The sequence below is a fragment of the Mus pahari genome, chromosome 12 (genome assembly GCF_900095145.1).
Source record: "Mus pahari chromosome 12, PAHARI_EIJ_v1.1, whole genome shotgun sequence".
NCBI classification, from domain to species: Eukaryota; Metazoa; Chordata; class Mammalia; order Rodentia; family Muridae; genus Mus; species Mus pahari.
In genome coordinates this window covers 52941752-52953951 of record NC_034601.1, presented here as the reverse complement: position 1 = coordinate 52953951, position 12200 = coordinate 52941752, and the positions used below count along the sequence as shown (strand labels likewise).

Genomic DNA, 12200 nt, shown 5'->3' with positions numbered 1-12200 from the left:
CCACCCACCCACTCCCACATCGCCACCCTGGCATTCCCCTACTCTGGGGCATCAAGCCTTCACAGGACCAAAGGCCTCTCCTCCCATTGATGCCAAACAATGCCATATTCTGCTACATATGCAGCTGTGCCATGGGTCCCTCTATGTGTATTCTTTGGTTGGTGGNTTAGTCTCTGGGAGCTCTGGGGGGACAGGTTGGTTGATATTGTTGTTCTTCCTCTGGGGTTGCAAACCTTTCAGCTCCTCAGGCCTTTCTCTAACTCCTCAGTTGGGGTCCCTGTGCTCAGTCCAATGGTTGGCTGTGAGCATCTTTGTTATTCTTAATTTTTATGCAGATTCCTCTCTCTGGAGCTGTACAGGAAGTGGGAGTTTCAATTTAAATTAAGTGAATTAAAATTAACCCAGATCAAAACTTCAGTCCCTCAGTCCTGTGAGCTACACCAGTGCCCATAAGCGACTCGTCACCAATATGTCCTACAGAGAAAGTCTCTCCCTTGCCACCTTTTATACTCGCCATTGTAGCTTTTCCTGTTTTGAACCTTAGGACCTCTGGAGAAACAACTTCGTTGCCAGGTCAGTGTACGATTAAGGGAAAGCCCACAGTCACCAAGGAGGAACGGGAGAACAATGGGTTTTTTAAAAATCCATTGACCTTATAAAAAGGATAAAAAAGAGACCCACCTGCTTGTTGCATACAGTGTGCACTAAATGTATCCACATCATGCTTCCTTTATGCTGTTGGCACCAGGATTTAAGATACTTGGGCAAGGGCTAGAGAGATGGCTCAGTGGTTGTAAGCATTAACTGTTCTTCCTGAGTTCAATTCCCAGCAACCACATGGTGGCTCACAAGCATCTATAATGGGATCTGGTGCCCTCTTCTGGTGTGAATGAGGACAGTGTACTCATAAACATAAATCTTTTAAAAAAAAAAAAAAAAAAAGATAGTTGAGCAAAGTTACATAGAAGCAGTTTCTTAAGACTATGGTAGAATTTAACTAGGTGATCACCAGCTGCGCATGCTTAAATCATATTTTCTTCCCAGACGGGGCCACAGATGCTGTTGAGTTACCAGCAATTCCTCTTCAGAACTCTTGGGTATATACCTTTGCCTGGGCCCTGTGTACTCATCTTAAGTAGTGTTCACTCTTACCAGTATTTTGGTTTGTCCTGCTTGCATATGAAGATGCTACATACATCTCATTGTCACCAAAAGTAAGAGCGTGATCTGCGTGTGTTTGCATTTAGGTTATCTTGTCCATTGAAGAAGGTTACAGACTTCCTGCTCCGATGGGCTGCCCACCGTCTCTGCACCAGCTGATGCTCCACTGCTGGCAGAAGGAGAGAAACCACAGGCCAAAATTCACTGACATCGTCAGCTTCCTGGACAAACTGATCCGCAACCCCAGTGCCCTTCACACGCTGGTGGAGGACATCCTTGTGTAAGATGCATAATGTTGGTACTTTTCCCCCTAACAATCAAAATTGCTTTCAGGCTACAGGCAAGAACAGCAGGTATTATCTAATCAGATAAATTATTAACAAGAAAGAGAATATGGCTTTTTCACTAGAAAATAATTTCTCTTCTTTTCTATCTACTTCTCAACTTTCTATATTACTTTATTTACATTTTTCTTATGTGGATCATATATATATATATATATATATATATATATATTTACTGATCCTTCTTCATCTTTATAAGTAGAATTTGTGTGCATGTGTGTCTCCTCTTCAATTTTCTTTCCATTCTATGTTCCATCCCTCTATATGAAATGGCAAGCAAGGCAGGGCGAGTTGTGAGTCGCCGACAGTGAGGATGTTCCGCGCTGGACTGATCACTCTCTGCTGTTGTTACTTTCCCCTCCCCGAATCAGAATAAGATGGGTGATGAGAAAATGAAGGCCCTCGTGCAGCATTTCATAACCTTCAGTACAACTAAGACAATCCACTCTCTTCTCTCTGAAGAATGGTGAGAAGGGAGAGGAGAGTGGGAGCAGAAATAATCCTCATCTAGGTCTGAAATATTGCACTTGAGCTACCATCGATGTCTTCCTTTAGACTGGACTATAAATAACCAACGCACACCTTCCTGAATTACAAGACAGCTACCGACACTCAACTGTGGGTCACAGGTTTGAGCCAGTATGGGGTTTCAGTAACAATAAGAGTGGGCTATGTAAGGGCTAGTTGAAACAGGCCTGTATTCACAGCCGAGCATGTAAGAGTTCACCTCTAAATCACTAATTGGCAGCCTCAGCAGAGTGAAGCCAAGCATGAAATAGCTCGTGGTTTAGGTGTTGCTGCAGCCAGTGTCCTCTGATCCGCCCAGCACAGGAAACTGTAAGGAGGAGACACAGAAAAGGAAAGCACTTTGGACGTCATCATTAAGGCAGTGGTCAGCCACTGAAGGATGTCTAAGCAAGAGAATGCTATAATTACAGCTGTGCTTCTGGAGGCCCCCTAGAGGATTGACTTAGGCTATGAATGCAAGACAAGGAACAAGGTGGGAAATGGGGCCATGTGTGTCTTTTTAGAAATGCAAACTATCAAAGTTGAAGACCTAAATTATAAAACAGTTGAGGTAGGAGAGAAGAGAAAGAATGTATTGTTTGGCAGCATATAATGCCTCTTGGTTCCCTGAACCAATATGGAAGGAAGAGGAAAAAAGTAGGTATTTTTTGGGCTTCTATATTTGTGTGTGTGTGTGTGTGTGTGTGTCCACGCGTGCACGCGTGCGCACACACACACACACACACACACACACACGGTAGTTTCTTGCTAAGAAAAAAGGAACAAATTTTGGAGCAGAAATGAGATGAATTGGAGCATTCTGAGTCAGAGATGCCCGTGGGATAATAGAGTGAAACTTCCACAGGTACGTACATATAGGTTGAATTAAAACTCTGGGCTTTTGGACTTAGAGAGATGGCTCAGCAATTAAGAGTCTATACTATTCTTGAGTCAGTTTCCAGTGCTCACACAGGGCAGCTCATGGCTTCCTAAACTTGAGTTGCAGGACTTACAATCCCTTCTGGCCTCCATAAGGTTTTACGCTCTTGTGCACACACCTACACATAGATACTGGTGCACATACATAATTATTATTTTTCAAATATCTAGGCTAGATGTGTGTATCTGAAATTGATCAGCATATAGATTAAAACTGGAGGCATCAGCACAGTTAAAATAACCTACGATGACTATAAAGACTTGAAATAAACAGAGATAGAGAAGGCAGCTCTATAGAATACCAAGATTTAAGACATGATCCCAACATCCAATAAGCAAGCGAGAATGATAAAGAAGGGACAGGTTGGTAGTGCGGGGAAACAGGGATGGAGCCACATTATAAAAGCTAAAAGAGAAGACTCTTTCAAGCTCATGAGCAGCCTCAACAAGGACAATTTTTTATAAAATTTATGAGACAATAAAGAAGGAACACAAAGCCAAAATGAAGATCAATCCATAGTAATAACTTTTTATTTCCAGAAACCTGTCTCATGTATGCAAGTTAAGTAGAGAAATTGTTTCTTGATTTTTTTTTTTTTTGCTTTTGTATTTTCTTGAAAATATACCACCTGTGCTTTACTACTGAGAGAAGATCATAATGAAAACACACTACAGAGTAAGTCTACCTTCATGGAGGAGGGTGTCATGGCATGCCTCTAAACGCACATCACTTCCTCTCAGCTTCTTGTTGTGATACAAGATTAATAAACTTAATGGTGGCCATAGCAAAGCTACCTAACTGTGAAGTCTATCGTCATCATTTTTAACAGACAGAAAAGTTCCTTGACTGCATAGTCAGACTGTGAATAGTCATTATATTTATAAAATACTCAGTAAGAATCTCAAATCAGAAAATGACTCTAAACAAATAAATAAATAAAATGGAAAAAGGATAAGTGGTCAAGGCAGATGCAGGGTCCTGATGGCGGACCAGAGGTCTGTGTTGAAATGATTGCCAGGCTCTGAAGAGCCCCACCATACACAGGCCAGGAATTGCATCCTTCATATAAAGTTGTCAGCTTGGTTCAGTTCCAAAATCTAATCTGCCTGGAACAAATAGAAATTTCCATGAGTGATTTTTCTATCCTTGATCATGACATAGACCCACAAACTTCTTGTTTTAATATATTTTTGCTTGAGAAACAAAATGAGCCAATATTCCCAGTATGCTGTGCCTATAACTTATCATTATTCTTATTATCAGAGGGCTTATAGAACACAGGATGGGGTTGCCTTGTCTTCTCCTGGCTGCATACTCCCAAGGCCATCCACACAGTCTGTCCCCAATCCCCGAGAAGTGAGGCACTTCATTGTAAAGGAAAATCCTAGTTGGTTTACTGTTTGTATAGAGATGATGGCTTGCTAGTTTGTAAAGCACCTCCACATGGAAAGCCTGTCCACCTCCCGAGTCCCGAGAATGCACACCTGTCCCAGATTACTGTGGGATCAAGAAAAAGGGACCATCAGGTCTTCGCTACTGAATGCCTCTCAAACATGTCAGCTATCGAGACAGTTCGCTGCATGAGAGTGCTTTGCTCTGCAAACATGGGTATCTATCTGAATTTGAATACCCAGCACCCACATTAAAAAACAAAAAAACAAAACAAAAACAAAAACAAACAAAAACGAGTGTGATTGTGTGTGCCTCTAGCCCCAGCAGCAGAGATAGTGATAGTAGAAGTTTAAAAGTTTGCTGGCCAATTGTGTGGTGGCCATTTGACCCAGTAAGGAAGCAGAGAGGTCGTGGACACCAAAACTTGGGTGTGTACGCTGAAGGGTCACATCAACAAGATGTCAACTCAACATCTCTACACTGTCCACACCCAGGAGAGAATAGCAGCTGGCCTTTTTAGGTCCATTCAGAATGGAGTCACTTGTAGCATCTTCCGAGGAAGATTGTGGGAAAGATTTTAGTTACCTAAAAGGGCGGAAAGCCTGAGCATCAGGAAAATGAGGGCAGGCTTCTGCCCTGGGTCGAATTGAACCCAGCCATGCCAATTTAAAGATAACAGTAGTGTCAGGATAACCATCAAGCCCAAATTATAAGAATTATAATTTGGAGCCATAATTTAGCCTTATTTCCTTGTAAAATAAAAACTTAAAAAAAAAAAAAAAAAAAAAAAAAGTTTGCTGGCCAGGCAGCCAGACAAACCAAAAAAAGCAAGATTCCAATTCAGTGAGAAATCCTCTCTCAAGGTAGGTGGGCAGAAAATAATGGATTTGGTGTCCTACTCTGACTTCTACAAAACATATACAAAATACTTATGTGCACGCAATCCACGTGTATATATACATGCACATGTACACACACATTCACACATATACACACATACACATGTGCACACAGACACACACTAACACACATTATACACATACAGTGTATGACACAAAGCCATTAGACTCTCCTTTTCTCCAGGGTCCCCAGACTCCTGGTTTTTCTCATTTCTGCACCAACACAGACATAGCCCTTTCATCAACTACATCCCCATGGTTTTTATTCCACTATAATTGCCTTTTTCTCAAAAATTCACCTGAGAAATTTTTGCTCTTTTACTTGACAAGAGTAATAAGTGAAGGGAAAATTAGGATGACTGAGATAATGAGGAAGGCTATGAAAACCACAGTTTAATAGCTTTATGCTAGAAAATTAGAAATTTCATAAATCCCATTGGTAGCTTTCCTTGCCAACAACTGAGCATCTATAGGAAACTATTGATCCATAGCTTCCAGGATTGGGAAGAGGGGTTCTCACGCTTGTGTTCTGCTGACATTCCTCTGCCTGATGCTTCCCATAGGCATATTCACATTTCCTTAGAGTTCCAAATACACTATTTGAAAAAGTGTACGGACATATATGAGATCATGGTAATTTATATAAGAATGCCCTTAAATCCAAATAACTGCTTAATAGATTTTCAGAATTACCATCTTGATGGAGGCAGGCAAGCTTCCATAAATGCAATATCAATGTAATATCATTAACGACTTTACAATCATTCTCTCTCAAAGAGTTATTTGTGGTTGTCACATGGTACATGACCCCTGGGAGGATGGGACCAGCTTGAGATCAAGGTTACATGTATCAGAGCATTTGAAGCAGCGCCTGGCTCTACTCTGTTCCTTCCCCCTATTTGTCCTCTCTGTCACAACTCTCAGGATCAACCTTGTAGTCCCCAATTCCAAATAAGTATACTCCCATAGAGTCCTGGGATGTATCTGGCTAGCTAAAGTTTAATAGTATAAAGTTACCTGATTACCATACCATGTCCATTCACTCTCTACCTTCCCCCACCCTACCCCATCTTCCTGCATATTCATTATCCATCCTTTCCAAAGCTCCAGGCTCTGGTATCTGCTAAGCATACTAGGCTACAGCCAGCTAGCCGCACTTTTTAGCACAGCTGCAATGCAATAGGAAAATGACATTGCTAAGGCTTGGTGTATATAGGTCACTGGTAGAGCCCATACCATAAGCAAGTCCCTAGCTTCAATGCCTAGTATTGCAAATAGAAAACAATGAGGAAAGGAGATAGTGGGGGGTGGGGGTGGGGATAACATTTCCAATTATGTTCCAAGCCCTCTGCAAGTCACTGGCAAGCAATTTTTCAAAATTTTGCGCTTTATAAATATCAGTTCAAAGATGGTATCTGGGGATAGCAGCACTTGCTCAGATAGACAGGTACTGGTCTGTAATACTCAATGAGATAATCAGTCATGTTCTGCCCCAGCCAAGGAACATTGAAAATATTCTCACTGTGCACTGGTTATGGTTAGGGATCTTGTAAATTTGTGGTTCTTAGGAACTTTAACTACGGTTTTCCTTGGCACACAGAAGTATATGGTTGAATTTTCAAGCACTTGGTTTCTAGTGAATCAGAAATGTAGAGAAAACAGTCAGACCAGCTCTGTAATGATTCTGCTTCGGAAAATGAGAAGAAACCTAAGACCAAATAGTGCTATCATCTTGCATTCCATTAATAATTTTCAACAATGTAATACACAATTTTCCATCCATTTTCAAAAGATTTTTGACAATATGTCCCAGGTAATATAAAATCAACATCTACAAAATTGTTTATGTCTGTATATAAGTCATTGCTAAGCGTTTTGTTTTGGTTTTTGTTGCCTGTACGTTGTTGATGTTTATCGTACAGAAATATCTGCCTGGTCAAACCTGTGCAGACACTGCACAATAATCAGCTTTGTGGAAGGAAGGTGGGATAGGAAGCATTGATTGGAAGCTGTGAAATTCATTCCTGCCTATTAGATCTAAACTGAATGAGCTACTGGCACAAGGTAATTATAATACTGTCTATCACTGTGGTAATGCTGATACATATCCTGTGCTATAAACAGTCACAATGAGTGCTGCTTGTTGAGACTGTACTGTGTGCTAGTCATCTTACCTAGTGGGTACTATCATTAATTCTTTAAGTGCCACTACTGCTGTTCCTGTGTCTCAGACAAGGAACGGGAGACTCAAGGAGGCTGTTTGTCAAAAGAACACAAGAAGTAATCGTGAGATTATAATAACAAAGGCCACCAACTCCAAAGTCCGTAGTCACTCAGATGATGCAGTACTGGATAACATACAATCTCCAGATGTTTCTCCGCCCTGCACTGTTCAGAACACATGAGTATATGAAACGAAGGTACATTTTTATTTTTCCAGTTACATTTTTCTTTGGGCTGAACAGGACTTCATAGGTGAAGTTTATTAAAAGTCCTTTAAAGTATTTTGGTTGTAGCACAGCCTGTCACTTTATTTTTTAACCAAGTAAATACAAAGATGTTGAACACAAGTCCTCCCTATAGAGATTAAAAAGCAGAATATCCTCATCTATTCCTGAAGCATCCTCCTGCAACTTGCAGTCACTTGAATAACGCTAGTTGAGAACACGTATAACTACTATAACACAGAGAGATGAAGGAAATAAGGCAAGAACATAGTTCCAGAATTACATCCTCAGGTTTTCTGTAGATTGGGTTTTCTGGGTCTGCACACAACCATGTTTCTCCTTTCTGCTTGTAATGGCAGGCAGTGCAGGCCATCACGACTTTTTCCTCTCAGCTCAGATACTGCTGTTGTTGTGAGTCGCTGGAGATCAGTGCCTCAATGATGGCAAAGCGGCCACGGTCCGTGCATTACAGTCGCACTGGACGGCCACTGTCCGTGCATTATCACTGCACGGGATATGGTACTTGTTTTCGCTCTTGAGTATTCTCTCAAAACAGGAATCTTTCTTTGGGACACAGTGACCTATTCTTCTCTCTTTAGGGACCATGTGCTGCGTACTCTACCCAGAATTGTGAGACTATTTTAAAAGCATTATTCCTGCTATACATTTATCTCTCCAAGTATTCATAGTTATAATTTTTATTATTCTTCTACATATTTACTAGCTATCAATCTTATTATGCATATTAAAGAATCTGAACAATTAAAAGTAGAATTACTAAATAAAATCGAAAAATTTAATGATCACACTGATATAACAAAAGTCAGTGATCACATCGCAAATAACAACAAAAGTCAGTGATCATACTGCAAAATACAACAAAAGTCAGTGGTCACACTGAAAAATACCATTCATTATTTACCCATAGGATAGAGGCAAGATACATTACATGTTTCTAAGCATTTGAAACTTTAGGATACTTTGAGTCAAATCATGCTTTAATTTCTAGTCTCAAAATTATTTCATTAATTAGTGATCAAGTTAAATAATAGGCTCTATTGAAAAGAATGCAATGTAAAATCTTAAATAACTGAAAAAGTACAGAGTAAAATTTTCTTTCAATGACTGGATGAGTAGTATATATATATCTGAATGTTGCTATATAAATTAACCAAGTACAGAGAAGAGCAGCCACAGTGTCATGGGAACTTTGTGTGAACGTGGTTATATTCCCAAGTGCCGAGAGTTCAGATGTGAGTCACTACTCCAGCTTACAACATAGGCTTAATGTGAGCTTCTGGCTCTGCTATGAAGATGCTTCAGGTGAGCAACTCCACTAATCACCAAAGACCAGTGATTTCCGCAATCTCAGCAAAAATAGACTGAATTTATCACTGTACAGGTTTGATAAGAAAGGGCATTTATTGTTTATTAGGCAATGTTCTAGAAAATTCATGTGAGGATGGTAGGGTCCAATTCTCAAAGCCAGAATATAGCAGCATTTTTCAACTTCAGTATATGATAAAGTGAAATAAAAGTTCGCACACAGCAGCCGTGAACAATGTAGAATCCCTGACCTTCCTGAACCAAGTGTCAGGCCAGCTGCAGAAATGGCCAGGGAGTTACCTGGGTTACTAACTGGGTGTGTGTGAGAACGGAAATTATGATGCAAATGTAAATGCTTTTCAATGAGGAGTTGGGCCACTTCAGTCCCTTCTAGAGGGTTTGTTTTTCCATTGTCTTCCTATAGTAATGACACAAAATTAGTGAATTACATTTCTATTCACCAGTTGCATGAAACTGTGAAACCTTAAGAGCTACTCCAGTGTCCTCTCAGCGTAGAGAAGGAGACTTATCTGACTTTACCTGTGCAGCTCTGAGACACAGAGTGAAGCTATTTCAAACAAAGAAAACAACAAAACACAAAAAGGCATAAGACTATGAAGGACATGTCACTTCAACTTATTTTTGTTCCATTTTAACAAAATTCTCTAACAGGTCATTGCAGTTGTTAGAGCCATATTGTTCTAAAATATGGCTTTCTAACCTAGGTTACTCACGCTAACAGTCAATAAGGGTGTCCTAATCGTTTGAGAGTTAGTCTGTGAACTACAGCAGTATTTCCTAAGAGATATGCTATATAGACACTAAGCGATTCAAGACCCTTATATATTCAGAGTTTATGCTCAAAAATTGGAAATTCTGAAGAATGCTGTCATCCAAAAATATAGTTAGTATCTCCATCTGTATTCGTCAGGTGTTGGCAGAGGACAGCTACACCAGGTTCCTTTCAGCAAGCACTTCTTAGCATCAGCAACAGTGTTAGAATTTGGTGTCTGCAGATAGGACAGATCCCAAGGTGGTGCAGTCTCTGGATGGCCTTTCCTTCAGTTTCTGTTCCATCTTTTTTCCCTGCATTTGCTTCAGACAGGAACAATTCTGGGTTAAAATGTTTGAGACGGGTGAGTGGTGCCATCCCTCGCCTGGAGGCCATGCCTTTCTACTGGGGGTGATCCGCTTCAGGTTCTCTCTCCCCTCTGTTGGGTATTTCAGCTGATGTCATTCCGGTTGGGTCCTGAGACCCTCATGCTTCCCTGGCATCTGGGACTTTCTAGTGATTCCCCCACACACACTGCTACACATTTCCATTCATTTTCCTCACCCACTGGACTTCTCTCCCGTCTCTTCCTATACCTGATCCTGTCCCCTCCTTTTCCCTCCCCCTCCTCTCTCCCTCCCAGGACCTCCCAGGGACTAAAACTCCAACCAAGGAGAATACATAAATGTGTCTTCAATTTTCACCTTAGAAGTGAATGCTCACTCCCATGTATGTTTTATCAGAAAGGTACCAGAGTTAGATAGTAGTTATAAACCCAGATATTCTTCCTTCATAGGTTTAGATACATGTTTTTGCATATTAGCAGATTCCAGTTCCAACTGGCACAATTAAAATATTGAAGGCAAAAGCTTGATGAAATATTTAAAATATTCATGTTCAAATTATGTGTCTACACATATTTTATACATTTTCATATATTTTAAAAACAAAATAATTGGTCATTGGGCTACATTTCAGTGTCTAATAAAACTATTTAGTCATTATTTACTTGTGGTAAGAACATTTTTTATTATTTAATAAATATTGATTTGAATCAAATCATAAGTATATTTTAAAGAGCATTAGTACTTTACTAGATAATTTAAGTTTTGTATGTAAGACTGTTTAAATGACACATTTATTATAATGCATCTATTATTATATAAACACTTTTCCTACCGAATATTTTTACAAACATCACAATATTTCTATGTTTCCGTGTTGCTGCTCTATTTGGTGGGATGTACCTGGGAGAGTGGGACCTCAGATTGAGGCAGACAAAAGTATCTTGCAATAGCCAACTTTATTCAGGGCATCAGACAGCTTCTATTCTGAGGGTATTCTGAGGGCTAAGCAAGGTCATGTGAGCCAAGATCACTTGAATTCAAGTTATATACAGTCACAAAGACCAGGTCACATGACTGAAGGCTTTTACAGTCAACATTATTCCAAATAACAATGGGTCAGATGATGGATAATCTAAAGTAAACCCACTCCGATTACTACACCAGGGAGGGCCTCGAATAGATCCATATGGTGGAGGAAAAAGGCCACAAAGACTCTTGTTTCCTTGCAGTTTGCTCACACGTTCTCAGAACTCTCCTAACACAGCTTCAGACATGGGCTGTGTGTTCTGGCATTCCCATAGAAAGAATAGCACAGTGCTCTACTAGAATGGCATAAGTGCTAATTCCTGAATTATTTTACTGTCATTTTAAGACTAATTCCATTATATTCCTGCCAACTTTAGCTAGTATGTGTATATGCTATGTATAAATATGTATGTATGCATGCAGTCATACATATCTTTCCTAGTCATTCCAAAGAAATGCCTTTACATTATTCTTATTCTTAAACTATAAAAAAGTTCTGAGTGCTTGCATAGACTTTAAAAATTAAATTGATTATAATATTACTATTTTAATAACTATCAATACTATATCCCTTGGCTTGTTAGTTCACACTTGATTAATTTTTGCTTTATTTTATGGCTTCATATCTATGTTTTGAGGTAAAATACTCATACACTATGCTTAGATATATTTATGCAACTAAGTTCTGTGATAGCAGAAATTATTTTAAATAAGAATATTATTGTTGAATGTTTAAAATATATAATTTGAAGTTTGACCGATGAATTCACTATTAAAAGGAGAACCACCACAGCAAGTGTGGGGTATGTAAAAGGACATAGATTGGTAAGAGGTCAAAAATGTTACGTATGAAAAAACTGCTACTGTTCATGCAGAGACAGTGGGTAGACTAGACTCCACCTCTCAAAACAATTTCATGAGAGAAAAAAATGCACACATACACACACACACACACACACACACACATATATATATATATATATATATATATATATATATATATATAGAATGTCTGAATTCTACAATTGAGCACATTCTC

At 39.5% G+C, this 12200-nt stretch overlaps 1 protein-coding gene across 3 annotated transcripts in view; it reads left to right on the top strand.

Moving 5' to 3' along the window:
- The window catches only part of Epha6 (EPH receptor A6), an 858253-nt gene that overhangs the window by 841667 nt on the left and 4386 nt on the right, over nucleotides 1-12200 (top strand). For all 3 annotated transcript variants that reach the window (XM_021209922.2, XM_029544433.1, XM_021209921.2), the window contains one exon: nucleotides 1248-1441. In XM_021209922.2, the coding sequence (XP_021065581.1) occupies nucleotides 1248-1441 (194 nt within the window). The remainder of the gene's footprint in view (nucleotides 1-1247; nucleotides 1442-12200) is intronic.